The sequence below is a fragment of the Abramis brama genome, assembly GCF_963993115.1.
Source record: "Abramis brama genome assembly, chromosome: 7".
In the NCBI taxonomy this organism is placed as follows: domain Eukaryota; kingdom Metazoa; phylum Chordata; class Actinopteri; order Cypriniformes; family Leuciscidae; genus Abramis; species Abramis brama.
Window position 1 is genome coordinate 45,869,711 of NC_139969.1, and position 19,747 is coordinate 45,889,457.

The window sequence follows — 19,747 nt, forward strand, 5'->3', positions numbered from 1 at the left end:
TTACACTTTACTATATATTCACATACAGTAGACAACAGCTGATTTACACTGGAATAATATATCACTGTTTTACTGTAAACCTTTGCTGAGCAGAAGAGACTCTTTAAACATTAAATATCTTACGACCCCTAACCTGTAGATGGCAGTGTACGTTAGCTAATTCGTGTGTTCAAAACCAACTGTTCTGAACACAACACCATGATAAACTCTCAGAGAAGTTTTCTCCTAATTAATATGCAATAACAACCTGCTTATGACATGACTATTATCAGTCATTATCAGGGATAACTGATTATTATAATAATCTGCTTTAATAATAAACCTGAGGGCATGACACCAGCAACACTGAGATTTAACATCACCACTTTACAATGATTTAATGTCGGAAGTATTAACCTTTTCTAGACATTTTCTCAATGTATTGTGCAATAACTCGTGTATTTAAATGTTTGTTGTCATATAGTCAGTGAGCACAGTAAAAATAATCTACACTTCTTACTACCTTGACATATCAGCACAGTTACATGTGTTTTGCATGCCCTGTATTTGTTCATTCATATGCAGTCCTCTGTGTGTTCTGGCCTCAGTTGAGGGCACATGCCGTGGACCTGAACGGGAATCAGGTGGAGAACCCCATAGACATCATGATCAACGTCATTGACATGAACGACAACCGGCCAGAGTTCATCCAGCAGATCTGGAATGGAAGCGTTCCCGAAGGCTCTAAACCAGGTCAACCCATTTCACATGTGTGTGTGTGTGCACGACAAGCTTGTGTGTGTGTGTGTGTTATTATATTGTGTCTTTCATTTCCATAGGCACGACAGTAATGACAGTGACGGCAGTGGACAAGGACGATCCCAAAACTCTTAATGGGCAGCTGCGCTATAAGATTGTGTCCCAGAATCCCCAGAGCCCCAGTCCAAACATGTTCACCATTAACAACAGGACTGGGAGTGTCATCACTGTTGCTGCTGGCCTGGACCGAGAGGTACATCAATGCCACGTGATCTGATCATAAACCTTGACCTCTGCAAAGACATCTTGATTACCTCAAGTGCTTTACACAGAGAATATACAATGTAAAGGTAAAAGGTAAATTAACTGATATAAAATAAATAAAAACACATGTGCTAAACATACATACAATATACAAACATACAATACACTGATAAACTAAGAAATCATATATAAGCAAGTCTAAAAAGGTGTGTTTTAAGAGAGTATTTAAGTCACTAAGGGATTCAGCATGTCAGTTCTCCTGACCCTGGTGCCGAGACCCCCACGGGCCACAGATGGGCACACATGCATTCGCTATATAAACAACGTGCGCAGGACGGGAAAATGAAAACTGCGTCGGGCTGAAACTAGCCGAACACACTTGCATCGCACTGGTGTATGAAGTGTTGGCTGTACCTAATTGATGGGCTGAACCAATGAGCACATCCTCTGTCTTATCACCTTCATGGCAAAGAACATTTTGAGACATCCATATTTTTATCACAGAAATGCAATGTTCAAGAAAAACAGCCGCATAATCACCCGGTTCAGAGTGGATGTAAATCTGGGTGTCATCAGCATACAAGTGAAACTGGAGAGCAAGAGATCTAAGGAACAACAATTATAAAACAACCAAAAGCTGGCTGAAGATCTGAACATCTGAACATCTTCTGCTGCAGGTTTGCGAAGTCTATCAGCCTCTCGCCCTGCCTTTATTTATTTCCTCTTTTCCTGCTCCCCAATCCTCAATTTCTCCCTCCATTCCCTCCCTTCCAGCTTTTACTCTCTGCGAGGAAGATGTTATTACCCATTTTTTACCCCGATATTTAATAAATCACTGGAAGTGAGCAAGGTCCGGTCATGCTTCAATCGATCCAGTATTGTCCCTGTTCCCACACAGCTCAGGGGCCTCATTTATCACTGTTGCGTCGCACAGAACAGGCCCTGAGAGAGCCCTGTACATGCACTTCCGACGCATAAGTTGTGATTTATAAAAACAAACTTGACGGGAAAATGTGCGCACCTGCACGCAAACTCTGACCCATGCGTACGAGCGCTTTGGAGACGGAGCAGTTTGGCGACACCGATGGTGAGCTGGAGTTAAATGTCTTTTTGGTCACTTTTAGACAGAATATCTAAAGAAAATTAAACATATACAGAAAGATAATACAAATATAATTTCACTCACCAAACCTGTCACTTGAAGCAAATATCCATCGCTTCTTAAATGTCCGCGTCAGCGAGCGCGTTGGGCCGTTTAGTGAAACTGACGCAGTTTAAATAAATAAAATAATGATTTAAACTATGTTTTACTTCTGATATAAAAATTTAGATTACATATGCCATTCAAATATTTAAACACTTAAACATGAAATCATACTGAGAAGTTACAACATTTTTTATATTCAATCAATAGAAATATTTGTTGTGGATGCGATGTTTCTGAACACTTCTCCAGTGGCGTGCTGTGTTTCAATGTTTTAACCACAGAGATAATTGCTTATCATGATAATACCAGATTGTCTGAGAAAATAGTTTAGTGCAAATAATGCCCAAGGCCTATCTGTTTCCATTAAAAATATAAATCAATTAAAAATACAATTCGGCCAGTGGAAAAGATTGAGAAAAAACTTTCTCTGAAATGTATTTTACACTATTTGATTTATGTATTCAAAAACAAGACAAGGATAGGCAAGTACATGATTTTTATTAATGTAATGTGTCTTGTACCGTTAAACGTTATCACGTGGATGAATAATTATATGCAAATGATATGCAGATGAGGATATGCATAGTAAAACTAGGCGTTGTAAGCTCCATATATGGTTATTTCGGGGAGGAGACGCATGTGCGCACAATCTTCCGCTGACTGGGATTTATAAAGTGAATTCTGCGCAGGTTCTGGCGTACGAACGGTTTTATAAGTCTGAATATTTTTTGGTAACCCTTCCTTTTACAGTCCCCTAATTACTAGGTATTTACCGGGTAAATATATGGTAAGTTATAGTTGGTTATTGGTAATTACCACAGGTAACAAGTATGTAAATTCAGAGAAACTACAAACTAATTACTAGGTATTTACCTGGTAAGCATATGGTAAATTATAGTATTTTAGTGTGTAATTACTTAAGGTGATTAGTATGCAATTACAGAGAAACTACCAGGGAAAAAAACACCTCTGTTAAATATCAACTCAACAAAGTACTGTGTACTTGTTACCTGTTTAGGTTGGTAATAACTCAGATTTAATTGTGTACTTCCTCAGAATGTAGGCAGCCAATTTTTAGAAACACCTCCAGTATTACCCATCAATTCAAGTTAGGTGTGTAGTTATCCTAGGGTTATGTTGGTAACAGTCCATGTTTATTTATTACTATCTTGAAATTAAGACGGTAGTTTCCAATAAATTACCTTGTCTTACATAGTTGTTGTTCATTGCTACACCCATTTATAGAGGGTTTATCAAATAATTTACCTTACACTTACCTGCTAACTACCCCGCAGGAACAGTTTTCCCTAATGTCATGGCACATCTTAAATACTGGGTATGTTCTTGCAGATGTTTTAACAATTTACTCTGTAAGTAAAGTGCAACTGTACTGTAAAATGAAGCCTTGTTTATTTCCATGGTATTACCGCAATTGTACCATACAGGGGCGGCCTTAAGCATCTGGGGGCCCGTTTCAATAACTAAGGCTGCGTTCACACTGCAGGGCTTAATGCTCAATTCCGATTTTTTTTTTAAATTCGATTTTTTTGCAAGGCCGTTCACATTTCCAATTAAATGCGACCTTTTGTGATCTCCTGTGTGAACGTGACATGACCCAGAAGTGACCCGCATGCGCAGAAGAGTACTCAACGGTCAACGACGTCACTTGTTGTTTGCGGAAGTAGCTAAACTTCAACTAACTGTGATTCTCACACACACACACGAGCGCGCGCAGCGACCGTTACACAAGAGCCAGACAGCAGCCGCTGACCTATCTAATATCAGCACAAATAAGTTAACATAACGTTAGTCATATATAATGATGGTGGCCGTGGGCTTTTATTTATTTTTTTAATTAACGGGCTCGTCGAGGTCGACCCGTTCGGCAGATTTACCTCAGCTCGACGAATATGCAGTCCGTTTTCAAACCGACGACTACTTCAACGCAGAATTATGACGTTTTTCGCGTATCAATGACGTGCGGGTCGGATACATGCGACCTGGCCGTTCAGACTGAAGTCGCATTTCAAAAGATCGGATATGTATCGGATTTGGGACCACATACCCAAGTGGCCTGGGTCGCATTTGAAAAGATCGGATCTGTGTCGTTCAGACTGTCATGAAAAGATCAGATACCTACAGGTCGCATAGGGGCAAAAAAATCGGAATTGGGTCGTTTCAGCCTGCAGTGTGAACGTAGCCTAATATGGGGCCCTGCCCACATAAAATGTAAACATGAGCAGAAAAAGCAAGGATTCTTGTTGGTTTGCATCATATTATTTTATTACGCGCACTTTCAGCTTCATGAACAGGCACCACTGGCATATGTACGTTTCATTTCCTATTCAAATTATTTCCCTGCTCAAAAAAAACAACGTTTTAACCTTACGGAAAAAAGGCAAAGTATAAACACATAAACTACCTGTATTTATTTACTTCAGATCACCGTTCGCGGGGGCGGTAAACGTCGCCATGGTAACCGCGGCGCGACTCAAGTTCGACCAATCAGAGACGTCAGTGTTTTGCTTAGAATTATGGGTAGTGTAGTAGTGTAGTATCCAGAAGATCGCAAATAACAAGGTTGATTTTTATACTATGTGGCTTTTATAGGAGCAGAAACTTTCGTAAAAGGAAGCCTTGTTTATTTCGATGGAATTACTGGGATCTTACCCTATAATCACGTAACTGCAGCTATTACAGATTATTGGGTAAGATCCCAGTAATTCCATGGAAATAAAAAGGCTTCCTTTTACAGTACAGTTGCACTTTACTTACTGAGAATGTTCAACGTGATCTCATGAGAATACGTGTGTATTTTTACGTATAGTATAATTCTACCATACGTACATTTACTTACGTTTTATACACACAGAAACGTATAATACTGACGTATTTACAGCACTAAAATGTAAAATGTTTACGTATTAACAGCACAAAAACGATTAGCCTACATACAGTTAAACAAGAATACACTTTAAAACCTTAAAAATACCTTATTTAATCGTTTAACCATTTTAATATTTAGTTTATTTACAGTGAGACACAAAATGCGTTTTCTCCAATAGAACAATAATAATACACCAAAACCCAACATAAATTCACAAAAGACATCAATTTTATTATACTTGATATAATCCAAATCTTTAGAATCCATACGTTTGCAAGAAAGAGATCCAAATTCAGCCCTTTATCCAGTGAGTGATCATCTCCATTTCACAGGCTATCACAGCAGCGCAGTCTGTAACTGTCAAATCCCGCGCTCGTGATGAATTCAAATTCAAAAATTGCGCCCTCAAGAAGCGTTACGACATGTTTTACGGCAGTGATATCAAACGCTCATTGGCTCTTGCCTGTTCGTCCATGTTCGTCACAGATTGCAACATGCCGTATTTCAGTCGTAAACTACATTTGAAATGGAGAAGCACGCGCGCATTCACACAGAGCGAAGCCGGATTAACATTTTCATGGATTAATAACTTAATTCTGCTCTGTACCTCATTCAAAACTATTATATACTGAGAGAGAGGACTGTGACTGCAACACATCGTCATGTGAACGACTTTTGGTATCGGTTTTGACATTTTCGCAATAAATAAATTATTGTGATTAAGTTACACGCATGTTGTTTTTCTTCATAATTGTAGCCTATGTAGTTTTCTATCTTTGAAAATTACGTATTAATACTACTTATTAATGAGGCCAGGCTGGATTAGTTAAATTGCAGAACACACATGGTAAAAGTTTTTGATTTAAAAAATGTTTAAGCAGCAAAGGATGTGGTAAGAGTCTGGTAATACAATAGAAATAAAAAGGCTTCATTTTACAGTACAGTTGCACTTTACTTACTGAGTAAATTGTCATGTTTTCCTTGGTAACGTTGCAGGACATACAAGGTAAAAAAAAATGTGACTATGGAAAAGGGAATGATCAGGTTATATGGTACAATTCCGGTAATACCATGGAAATAAACAAGGCTTCATTTTACAGTACAGTTGCACTTTACTTACCGAGTAAATTGTAAAAACATCTGCAAGAACATACCCAGTATTTAAGATGTGCCATGACATTAGGGAAAACTGTTCCTGCGGGGTAGTTAGCAGGTAAGTGTAAGGTAAATTATTTGATAAACCCTCTATAAATGGGTGTAGCAATGAACAACAACTATGTAAGACAAGGTAATTTATTGGAAACTAGTACCGTCTTAATTTCAAGATAGTAATAAATAAACATGGACTGTTACCAACATAACCCTAGGATAACTACACACCTAACTTGGATTGATGGGTAATGGTGCGTTCAAGTCCTCCTGGGAAGTTCGTACGTACGAGGTGGGAAGTCGTGTTTACGACGTGAGGTGCGTTCAAGTCAGTTTCGTCGGAGCAAGATGGCGGTGTACCTTCTTTTAATGGATTACACGAAAATACAGCAAGGTTTGTTAACTCTGCTTATAGAAAATGAAGAACAAAGAATGCGCATCAGGTGTGTTTTTCTTTTTATGTTTTTAATTAACTTATGAAGCCAATGATATCATATTTTGTGCAGAAAGCTTACTTTTTTATAAATAAAAAAGCCTTACAATGTCACTGCTAAATACCTGTAAGTATTGTGATATATATTGTACTATCACTTTTCTCTCAATTAAAATTTACCGTCAACTACAGACGTTGCATTGATAATTTCCGCCATGTTTCTCACTGACACGCCCCCAACTCGTACAGATCGGGGTTTAAAGAAAATCCCGAGCTCCCCACTGGTATTTACGACATTGTGGTGGTGTTCAAGTGCGTTCAACTCGATCTATACGAGATGACTTGAACGCACCATAATACTGGAGGTGTTTCTAAAAATTGGCTGCCTACATTCTGAGGAAGTACACAATTAAATCTGAGTTATTACCAACTTAAACAGGTAACAAGTACACAGTACTTTGTTGAGTTGATATTTAACAGTGGTGTTTTTTTCCCTGGAAATTTCTCTGTAATTGCATACTAATCACCTTAAGTAATTACACATTAAAATACTATAACTTACCATATATTTACCCGGTAAATACCTAGTAATTAGTTTGTAGTTTCTCTGCATTTACATTCTTGTTACCTGTGGTAATTACCAATAACCAACTATAACTTACCATATATTTACCAGGTAAATACCTAGTAATTAGGGGACTGTAAAAGGAAGGGTTACCGCTCATCACAGGCTCCCTCCTGTGTGTCTGTAGATCACGTACAGTAGGTCTGTGGAACATGTACTGCCCATGGGACTGCACTTTATTCTGGAGCTCCTCTGTCAGCCTCATTCGGGATAGAGATGAGTCCACATCTGGGCAGGAGAGCACATGATTGCTGTTTAAAAGAGGTTTTGTCTCCACTGACCATGACTGTTCCTTTGAGTTGTTTGGTGTCTCGTCTGCAGTTTGTCCTCATCATCACAGCAGATGATGTCCTTCTTCGTCAACTGAAGAACCCTAACCTGCCGAAGGACACGCTGTGCTGATTTCACAGGTGAACCTGTCCTGTCCTGTTGGGTTCAGCTCTGCCACCGACTGGACAAGCACAGACTTCAGCGAGTATTCAGGACCGACCTGGACCTGTACATGGCCCGTGTCAAGAAACACGTTGGGAGAATTGTTGGTGACTCTTCTCATCCAGCACACAATCTGCTTAGACATCACCGTCTGGCAATGCAGACTTAAGACAAGAACTGCCAGTTCTCAGAACAGCTTTTTCACAGCAGCCACAAAATGATTTTTACAAATGCATTATTTTCATTCCTTTCTTTTTGTGTGCAATACCATATTTAAGTGCAATATTATTTTAATTACTTTTAAATAACCTTTTTTGTTTTTGTTAAGCACTATATTTGGTATCTGTAATTACTTTAATCCATTGCATGTATGAAATTTAAGACACCGTTTGCATTACATTATTAGTTTATACAGCATTTTGTCATAGATTTGTCTGACTCCGTCGGGCTACTGGGGAGTGTGAATCAATCCCAGAATAATAATTTACCATGAACATCACCACAGAAGTGCAGTATAAAGCAAACATAGCTTTTTAAGCATCATCTTATAAAAGCAACAGATGAAAAACACTCAGATTGCTGATTATGAAATCAGGACACAACACTGGGAACCTGGAGGCAAAACTCTTCATTTCACGCATCCTACAAGAGGGCCACTGAAGTTAGTTGGCATTGTAACAATTAAGGATCCCTCGTCTTAATGCATAAAAAGTTGTTGTTCTTACTCCGCTTTTTTCAAAGTGAAAAGAAATGCAAGAAAGTGTAGCTGAACATTCGCTGTGTCTGTGTTTGCAGAAAGTGCCTCAGTACACACTGATCATTCAAGCCACTGACATGGAGGGAAACCCCACCTATGGTCTGTCTAATACATGCACTGCTGTCATCACCATCACAGACATCAACGACAACCCTCCAGAGTTCACCTCGGACACGGTGAGAACACACACACACACACACACCGCTTCTGCAGAGGAAACTCTGACAGAACTGATGAACTTCTCTCAGCTACTGAACCCAAATGAACCCAACTGAACTGATATCAGCTGAACAATGACTGTTTATCCTCTTTTTAGAGCTGCTTTACTGCAGAATTTAACTTTCCTTTTTAACAGAATTTTTCCTGTTATTACTGTAAAACTGCTTCGTATAAAGCGCTATAGAAAGAAAGGTGACTTGACTTGTACCTTAGAATCAACTAACAAGACATTATTTTGGTTTCTCAAAAAATTGTGTGCCTTTTAGACATGTGCCGGTATTCGGTAATGCGATAAATCGCGGTAATGAATATGCACGATATTGTTATCGCGGGCACTTCAAAATACCGTGAAAAATAATAGATCCGAATTTAGATTTTTAGAACGCGCATTATAGATTATTTTCCATCAGCCGCTTAAACAAACAGTATATGCTGCGCGAAACACGTGCGCACTCTGATGTAAACAATCGCCATGTGTATAAGCATGCGGCCGGTGCGCACTTCTAGTCTAATGTAAACAGTCCTCACATAGAGAAGCAGCATGGTGGAAGGAGGAACGCCGCCGCCTACAGTCTATGGCCGCCGCCGATCTATCCGGATCCATCCCGCTTCTAAAAGCAGAGCTGCCAACTCGACTTCAGAGACTCTTCACACGCTCACGCCACACATCCGTTTTCTCACGCAGAGAAAAATCGCGGAGCAAAGAGGACACGAAGACCGTCAAACAAGACAGAGCAGGTTACTTTTGATATAACTTTTGATAACAGGAGAACAATTGTGTCACAGAACGTTACATTTAAACCATTTAATGACCAGCAGCATGTTAGATGACTAAAACAAATAGATAAAGAGGAGTATTTTGCTGAATATGTGCACTGCACTTTTTTACATATTTATTATATTTTTACTCGTGTCATTACATAATTGTTATTATAATGAAAACCACATTATATTTGATTTAATTAGTTATTTGTAACCTTTAATAATACCAGCTGATAGGGCTCTACAGTATATGGTTTCATAGCATTATGTGAGATATTTTTTTTCATGAGAAAAAAATAACATGTGGGCTATCTACTGTAGCCTTCCTAATATTTATCCAAAATTAGTCAAAATTGAATCAAGATTTAAATCAAATCCCAAGTATTGAATTGAAATCGTTAAATTTGTGTTAAGCAATACAAACAGTAGCCTACCAGTCATTGTACCATGTAATCATTGTAACATGTTGTCACTAAACTTAATAAAATTCAGTTTAGTTACCAAATGCTTTGACAATCACAATTACACCTTGTGATGCAAGTTTTTATTTATTTTTCACCCCCCCACCCCCCAATCCATCTGTTTCTCATGTGCAATTATTATCGTGATAATACCGTATACCGTGATAAAAGATCACTCAATTAATCGCAGCATGAAAATGTGATACTGGCACATGCCTAGTGCCTTTACACATTTGATTTTCAGTGCTCGTGCTGAACTCTGATAATGTGTGCTTCTAAAACACTTGCACCTTTATTCGTTTCGTTTACTTGTTTATTGAGCACTTTTACACAACTGACCATTGAACAAAGTGCTGTACAATATCTAAAACACAAAGACAACCATAAAAACACAACACTAAAACCACAGCGAAATAACCCCCTCAGTTTTAATACACAAACAACTTCTATACCCCATTAAATGCAAATGCGAGGAGGTATTCCCTAAGCTTGTGTTTAAAAACACTTAATGTGGGTGGTGATGTCAGAGAAAGGGGTAGATCATTCTTCATAAGCTATATCGGTACAAAAGCTCGATCTCCACTTCTCAGTTTAGTTCTAGGAGTCGTTAAAATCCGCTGGTCAGCTGACCTTAAAGACCGTTTTGGTTCATATTTCAAAAATCAAATTCACCAAATACAATGGAGCCATACCATGCAGTGATTTATAAACAAAAACTTTAATTCTAAAATATAAAAAAAAAATGTCAAACTTTATTCTGTAATCGCTCAGATTCAAAACTGGAGTAATGTGGTCTAGAGTCCTGCACGGGTTCGGGTACCCGACGGGTGACCCGCAAATTTTGCTCAAACGGGTGAAAAATATCCAACTGTGTCGGATACGGGTCGGGTCGGACATTGGGGAAACACGGGTTTAAAGGGGACATATCATGCTAAATGCACTTTTTTAGCCCTTAAATGCATTTTGTTGTATATTTGGAGTGTTTAGAAGTACAGAAAATATGAAATTATTCTCTTCAGGTGCTTTGTTGATATCTTTATATTCTGTTTTGGTCATATTTTTCAACCTGTTCCGATTTTTCTGTTATCTATGACAGGGGTTTTCAAAGTGGGGGCCGCCAGGGGGCGCCAGGGGGGCCGCAGCAAGTTGAAAAAAAAAAAGTTAAAAAACGTTAAAAAAGAAATATTTGCTAATATGAGTATTGTTATGAAAAAACATTATAATAATTTGTTGCATAGCCTATCTGATATCTGATTGATCGGCTAGTGACAAGAATTGGCCGATTTTCACGTGATTTTCAAATGCACTCGGTGATGCATGCGATTCAAATGCACTCGGGCGCCGCATGAATAACATCGCGCAACATCAACATCACACACATGCACACAGAACGCACATGTAGGAAACCTTGTGAATTACAGCCGTTTCAGATCGCGAGCGGCGCGTGAGCAGCGCGAATTTTTTTCGGCGTGCATGTTCAGTGAGTGCATTCACACCGCGAGCTGGAGCAGCGCGTTAGCGTCAAGCAGGAGCGTCGCATGAGCAGCAGTGAAGCGGAGGGTTTCGACGCCGAGTCTATTTTTGTAGCGCTGCTCACGCTCAGTTAAAGTGAAAGCACACTTTTGATGGACAAAATAAATATGATTTCACTCAAAAAAATGCACATAATTTGCATGTATAGTGTTTTAACAAGGAGTAGGCTATGTCAGAAAAGAAAATGAAGACAAAAATATTTATAGAGAATGTATCCATTTAAACTTGCTTTTATTAACCAGTTTGGGTAAAAGTGGTGTTTTATTATTTATATATATGTATATATATATATATATATATATATATATATATAAAATAAATATTTGTGTGTGCTGTAAAGGTTAGAAAAAATGAAATCAGAATCGGCTTAAATCTGTATCGGCAGGTCAAACTCAATGAAAAATCGGAATCTGCCTTGAAAATTGTAATCGGTGCATCTCATCTTTCTGATTGGCTGGTATCAAACACCATCACATAATCTGATGTTCACCTAGTCCTAGATGTTTTATTTATTTCTACATGTGCCGTGCCATAGTATTGTCGATGGGTTCAATACGGGGGGCCTTGGCCAGAACCTAGTGGTATTTGGGGGGCCTTGGCATGGAAAAGTTTGGGAACCCCTGCTCTATGACGTTTTTTGAACTATTACGTCACAGTATTTGCAGCGGAACTGCCAAATAAGGACATTGACTTCCGGCCCAACACTTCGAGCAATCCGCCATTTTTATTTCTCGCTGCAATTTTGTAGTCCAAGCTAAAGGATGCAGAAGTTACGAGAGGGTAAGTTAAAATGTTCGGTTGTTGGATGTAGTAACCCACATGCTTCATTACACCGTCTAATGTAGATGAACTGCTGCGATTCTGACAGGGCGCATGTTTAACTGAAAGAACGAGCAGAGAGAGAGACCCGGTCGCGCGCTCACTCTCTCACTCTCTCTTCAGAGCCAGGCGAAAGTGTAAACAAGACATCACCGTCTCCAAACTAGACGCTGTCTTGCTCTCTCTCCCTCACACATATTAATCAAAATAAATCGACACGGTGGTAAAAGGTCGGAAGACCAAAGCTTCATGTGTAAATACAGTAACACACCATTGCGATACATCCATATGAAGACGTTGTTCTACAGGTTTGTCGTCTTCATTTTCATCTCGCTCCGGCTCCGACTCTGGCTCGAACATGTAAGGCTGGCTGGACAAGTCTTCCGTTGTTGACATTTTGTTAATAACGTGTGAATAAAAAGTTTCTGTGCCGCTAGATAATCGTATCTCTGCTATCAGACTACAAAAATGGCCGAACGGGGTGTAGTTGAACCTCTGCAACCTGGAGAGGGGGCGGGGTATGAAGTGTCTCAATTGTATTTAAAGAGACCGCACCAAAACGAGTTGCTCTCAGACGCACATCAGAAAAGGGGTAGAAAAGGGGCCTGTGGAGCTATAATAATGAGGAATTCAGACCCAAGCATTGCAGTTCCGCTTTATATAGACTACAAATGTATCATTTATATGTAAAAAGGAACAATTTAAAAGCATGATATGTCTCCTTTAAAACGATCACGTGCAAACATAAAAATATATGCATATTTTTAGGAACACATCTACAAAAATATTTCTGTATTTCAAGTTGATAAAATAATTTAAAATCCACATCAGTTTATTTGTGCCGACGCGCCACGCCCTCCCAGGATCTATAACGTTCCCTAGGCTACTTTCACTTTTAAAAATCCCTCATAACGGCGCGCGCGATCTGCAGTCGTCGAGATGATGCTGAGGAGCTGAAGAAAAGAATAGCAAGTGGAGATTGTAAAGTTGTCGACAATACGTCATCAAAAATCAAGTCCAGTGTGTGGGAGAAATGTGGAGTTATCTGAAGAAAACAATATTGTGAAAGGCTTTGCTGCATTTTCGTGTTGGATAGCCGCAGTTGTGGAACTTCATCGCTGAGGAAGCACGCAGATAACTGTGGTAACAAAGCAGTTCTATCGAACAGTATTTTTCAGATTTAACACTGTTCAGTATGTGTGGTGTGCAGTGTTTGAACCCAAAATGGTCAGATGTAGAAATTGCGTGGCAGATATAGTGTTGTAGCCGCGTCTGTTACTCAGTTTTGTGGTAACGTTAGCCATGTTCCGCATGTACCGGCCTTTTGACAGCTTCGGCTGAAGTTGTCCTTGTGTTAATTGTCGTTATAACTTCTGTATGACCTGGCAATAAACATTTTTGTAAGTGTGTCTATAATGTGATTGGCTAAACTGATTTTATTTCGGGTGCGGATTTTAATTGGTGCTGTTGACGGATAACGGGTCGGATGCGGTTTGAAGCACTGCGGGTACGGGCGGGTGCGGATTTACAAAATCGGACCCGTGCAGGACTCTGGTGTGGTCTCTCTTACGAGTACCTGTCAAAAGCCTCGCAGCAGCATTTTGGACCAGTTGTAGTGAGTTGCGGTAATCTAGCCTTGTAAATACAAAAGCATGAATGAGTTTTTCGAGATCACGCGTGGACTGTTTTGGCTCAGGATAGCTGTCATTGGCTGCTCTTGAACAACTGTATGATGCCGTACACGCGATTCACTCGTTCATGCTTCGAGTAGGCTAATGGTTGAGACAGGAATTTGGCCAATGGCTGCTGCAAGCAATTTGTAATCAACCAATTGGTGTGTGAGAATTACAGAGAGATGTTAAAGCAATGCAAATATGCATACTCATCACAAAGTAGTAGACCATAAGCACATCATAATGAAACTAAAGCCAAATTTAGAAATATTGGCTGAATGAAAAGGAAGACATATGGTCCATCGAGCCAAACTAACAATGCAGTATTAGCATGTGACATGTAAATGATAACATGACATGCCCTCTGTTTAACTGTCACATACATGTGTTATGTTATAAAGTTTTTTGGCGAGGTACCAGAGAACCAGGTCAACATTAATGTGTTGAAGTTGACGGTGACGGATAAAGACCAGCCCAACACTGGAGCGTGGAGCACTATCTACAGGATAACAGCGGGCGACCCCGCGGCTCATTTCTCTGCGCACACTGACCCGGTCTCTAACGAAGGCCTGCTGACGGTCATCAAGGTGAGGGAAATACTGCACTCAGCACAACTACAAACATTTCAAAGAACACACTTGTGGCAGATAAACCATTATGACACCAATCACTCAAATCAGTCTGATCAAATGATAAGCTAAAGAGATGTTATTAATATTCATAGCATTCATACTATTTACGAGTTTAGTTCTAGTGCACAATGATTTTTAAAAAAAAAAGAAATTTTAGACAAGCATTGACCTGCAAAATATCAGATTAATTGCAAAAATGTTAAGGTTAAGGTTATGGTTAGTTTTTACATTACAGCTGTTTTAATTGTGGACCGCTCCTGGCGCGAATCTGGCAAATCCGCCGTTATAATAGCGATCCGCCATGGAACAAGCGCGCCTGCTCTTAAATGTGAGATGATGCTCTGATTGGTTTATTTCACGTTATGCCCAAACCACACCTATGAGTAATGAAGCGACTTCAGACCAACACATTTTAGATTTGCGTCGAGCGCAAGAGTCATTTATCCCGCCGGTATAATAGCAACAGCGCCGAGACCCGCCCACAAAAGTACTTGCGTTTCAGATCGTTAAAATAGGGCTCTTGAGCTTTCATGATAATTCAATTCAGGCATACAAAGTGTGCAAATGACTACTTTTATTATTCTTAAATTGATCATCATGTTTTACTTCAGAAACATCATGTCCATCCAAACAGCATGTGAGATCTTTAAATCAACAAAAATTATATATAGCAAAAACTATGTATTTATTTTCAGTTATTAAGCGCATATCATTGAAACCCTATTGTTATTGTTAAATTTTCCAAGGATCAGCATTCTCCCCTAAAAGTGATCGGGCAGACCAACCTGATCGGCCTGACGGGGGCGCTACAGCGGTCAAAAGTAGGAAATCGCTCATAACTCCTAAACCATCAGATTCAAAAGTTTTTGAAAAAAATACTTTTCCGAACTAGTCCTTGGTTTTTGGCCCGATTGGAACCAAACCAGTGCAGCAAGATTCTCTGGAGTCTGGTAGTCAATACATTTAAAACAAAGTTGAAATTTCAATTCACATTCTCTAAGGGCCAGCAAAACTTATGAAAGTGGGAGGAGCCACTTTTACTAAAATGGCTATAACTCATGAACGGAATGAGATATTTTCACCAAACTCGGCACGCAAATGTAAGACATCATTCTGTGGTTGTGTGAAAAGCATGCATGACTGGCCACTTGGTAGTGCTATGACATGGAAAAAACTTTAAAATGGCTATAACTATGCAACCCTAAGTCTGATTGAGTTGAAAATTGGCATGTGGTGTCTTCGCCCAAGGTGCCAATACTGCCCTTGAGGACATTTGCGTATCTCAAAAAACAGAATCTGAAAACAGCTATCAGACAAGATTAACGGAGGCCGATCGGAACAGAACTCGCTGGCCTGTTTGACTCACGGCCATAGAGGCCTTTGAGGAATTCAAGATAGCCATCGCGTTTTTCCCACAACATTCATACCGCATGGTAGAACTCCTCTCTGAGCAACTTTGTCTCTAGGACCAACGCTGTCAATCGAATCGTTTGTTAAATATTGGAGATTATGCTACAGTATATGCTATATTTCCAATGCGAAATTACATTTAAATGACTGAAAAATGGTCCGGTCAAAGTAGAACTTCACAAAATTAGGTGTGCATATGTGCCATATGATTCTAAAGAAGCATAAAAACTTTTATGGAGATTAGACAAAAGGTGGGACTTTAACTGTTAAAAGGCACATATTTCCTATGGTAAATTGTCTATATAGGCAGTAAATGGTCTTTTCCATCTATAATCTAAGTGGTTACATGCTTGCTAAATAAAACATAAAACTTTTTTACGTAAGTGCTTAAATAATAATTGTAATAAATAATAAAAATAATAATTGCTGCTCACAGATATATTTGTTTAAATATATTTCAAAATAAAACAGAATATTGATAGTATAGAGGTAAAATGTATTTATATAAATATATTTTCTACAAGTTTACTTATATTTATATTTCTTCATATATTTCTGGCCATTTTTTAATACATTTTCCAAGTAAATATATTTATGTTGTTCAAAATATGTTACATTCACAATGTATTTTCTCACCGCTTGAAGTAAATATTCTAATAAATTTTGGTATTTGAAGGTTAACTAAATATATTTTGTTTACAAGCAGTTGTTTCAATGCAATTACCAAAAAAACCCTTTCTTTTATCTTTGATATTTATCTCCTTGTTAATTGTAGATCAAATATTGGTGTGCCAAACTCATCACTTTCTGGCCAAAAAAATCCCTGTTTTATATCTTAAGTATGTTTTACATTTAAGTAATTTGTACAGAAGAAACAAGTTTTTGCAGGCAGGTGATTTTTTATTTTTTTATTTTTTTATTTCTTTGATAATTTGTCAAAACAAAAGACCACTGAAGAGTTTTAGCATTTAGTTATAATTGTATTATATTTTCATTTGCATGTCAGCCTTATGCAGAAATGTCTTTTGCTTGGCCGACTACATGCTGAATCAGAAACATTTACATTTAACCCTAACCCTAACCTGATTTACAAATGAGGAGAGCAATAGAAGCAGTTAAACTAACAATAGGACAACAATATGCAAGTGCTGTGACCCTTCCCAGTGTAATCTAACACAGTATGCGCATACAGAGAGGAGAAAAGAAAGTGTTAGTATTAATAGATCAATTGTTGATGAAAAAGAAGCTTCTTCAGCCGTTTCTTGAAAGTGGCTACGGACTCAGCAGCTCTGGTTGAGTTAGGCAGATCATTCCACCAGCAGGAACAGTCATGGTGAAGGTCTGTGAAAGTGATTCTGTGCCTCTTTGAGATGATGCACCATAAGACGATGTTCACTTGCAGAACACAAGCCAACTGTTGAGTGTTGGCAACCAGTGCAGTATTGTGAGGATGGAAATCTCAAATGGAAATTCATTATTCTTAATAACTATATTTATTTATACCGAACATTTCAGCTTGCCGACTTACGGGTCTTTTATCTTTAATAAAATGCTATTTTATGTTTCTATTAGCTAATGATGATTCTGAAAGAAAATGTGATGGGATTCACTGTTGTTATAGTAACTTAAGCAACTTGCACACACATCTAATTGACAGATAAACCGCAAGCTCTTATTTCAGAGTTGTTGTTAAGGTTATTGTAAGCCTGCGCTCAATCGGCCCAATGGAGGCGTCCGGTCAGCGGGGAAGGTCTCTGCGTGCTACTGTCTTTTCTCGTGGCAAAGTATTTTTGATTAAATTCAATACATTTTCTCATATGTATTTTCTCATTATTTCATCTGACTCCAAAAATGAAAAGGTTTTTATGATATCTGTGCATCATTAAATGTGAGCGAATGTTTGAATATTCTTTTTAACTCTTTAATGAAAATAATGGCAGAGTCCGTTAGAATAAAATCAATGGTTACAATTTATTATGTCAGGTAAATATATCACGCCAATTTCATAATCAGTTCAAAGATAATCAATACAAAACATCAAAACATCTCTGGAATAAAGAGAAGAAATGCGAACCCAACATTAGGAAATACATGATGCTGAGAGTTTCGGCGACTCTCCGTATCACGGGCTGATCTGGGTTACAGAATCGCCCCGATCCTCTAGTTGCATTTCATTATATAGACAGAAACTTCTTTAACATGGAAACATCTGCTAACAATGGGAATTTACATTCAGAGTTGACACCTTTTTGGGAGTAGGAGACCATTTGTCTGGAGACCAACCCTCCTTGTGTGCCAGTTATCTCCAAACTCTTAAAAACCTTATTACCTTTTGTTTTACTCATTTGGGAATGAGACATTTGTACCAGTCGCACTGAGACATTTCAAACAATACCAAACGTGTGTAATATTGTATGATAATTATTCACATTATAGATTCTTGGGTGAATTTTGGTGATCTCAGCACGAGGGATGGGGGAAGAGGGGAAGAAATGTAGATTAGGATTGCTTAGGTGAGACTTGCGTCTCGAATGATGGTGCTAGATTCACAAGAGAGAGTTCAAATGTTAATTTCCAGAAAGGTCCTTTGTCTTCTCAGGGAGTGGTCGTTCCTCAAGTAGACTGCCTGGCATTTATCTAATTTCTCAAGTCTTACTTTGTTATTTTAGTGAACAGGGTTAATGTAGGTATAATGTATATATTGTATTAAGAGGGCATTTTAGACACTTACATTATGTTCTTGCTCCATCCATGCAACAAATGTGAAATACATAAACCTTTCTCACTTTTGCTGATGTGCCAGTGGTTTTAGCCCTCCGTTCCATAAGTTGACGACCCCTGGCTTAAGAACAAGAGCACATGATCAGGAATTACACAAACCATGTGCTCAGATACAATGTTCAAAAACATGGCAGGAGTGTCACGTCACCAACGATTAGAAATGAACTCACAGAAGTGTGAGAACTGTGGAAAGAATAAAATAGAATAGAATATTCAGAATTTTACATTAACACAGAGTACATTACCGGTTTGAATTCATTTTATGTAGATTCATTTAACAAATAATAATAATTCCTTCTTTGTTTCAGCCCATTGACTACGAGATCAACAGGTCGTTCGTGCTGACAGTGGTGGCAGCAAATGAGATTCCTCTAGAAAAAGGCATCCGTGTCCCCCGTCAGTCCACAGCCACCGTCTCCATCCGCGTCACAGATGTCAATGAGAGCCCTTATTTCCAGCCCAACCCTAAGCTGCTGGAGCTGCAGGAGGGCTTGCAGGCCGAGTCTGCGATCGCCACCTTTACTGCTCAGGATCCAGACCGCTTCATGCAGCAGAGCCTCAGGTGACGCAAACATCTGTCCTGAACATATTAATCAGAGCAGAAGGCACACATGTGTTTGAGGATGAGCCACAGAGTAGAGTTAAAATCAAGGAGGCCATCAAGAACTTTACACCTCCTCCAAGAGATACTTGGGTATGTTATAGCTGTGCTGTTCCAAAAGCTCTTCGACCAGATTCAAGGAGCAAAAAAATGAACAGAATAAATATATATATTTTATCTAAATCTTTTAGTATGTCTTAACATTGTACCTCTCTCCTTAGGTACAGCACGCTGTCTGACCCTGCAAACTGGCTGAGAATTGATCCCATGTATGGACACATCACAACCATTGGTGTTTTAGACAGAGAGTCTCCATTTGTGCAAGACAATATCTACACGGCTATGTTCCTTGTCACTGACAGCG

The 19,747-nt window shown here is 38.8% G+C and overlaps 1 protein-coding gene across 1 annotated transcript in view; it reads left to right on the plus strand.

Moving 5' to 3' along the window:
• The window catches only part of LOC311086316 (cadherin-2), a 96,182-nt gene that overhangs the window by 38,754 nt on the left and 37,681 nt on the right, over window positions 1-19,747 (plus strand). The window contains exons 6-11 of the mRNA XM_084119130.1: window positions 588-732; window positions 819-991; window positions 8,531-8,668; window positions 14,361-14,546; window positions 19,091-19,344; window positions 19,605-19,747. Of these exons, the coding sequence (XP_083975256.1) occupies window positions 588-732; window positions 819-991; window positions 8,531-8,668; window positions 14,361-14,546; window positions 19,091-19,344; window positions 19,605-19,747 (1,039 nt within the window). The remainder of the gene's footprint in view (window positions 1-587; window positions 733-818; window positions 992-8,530; window positions 8,669-14,360; window positions 14,547-19,090; window positions 19,345-19,604) is intronic.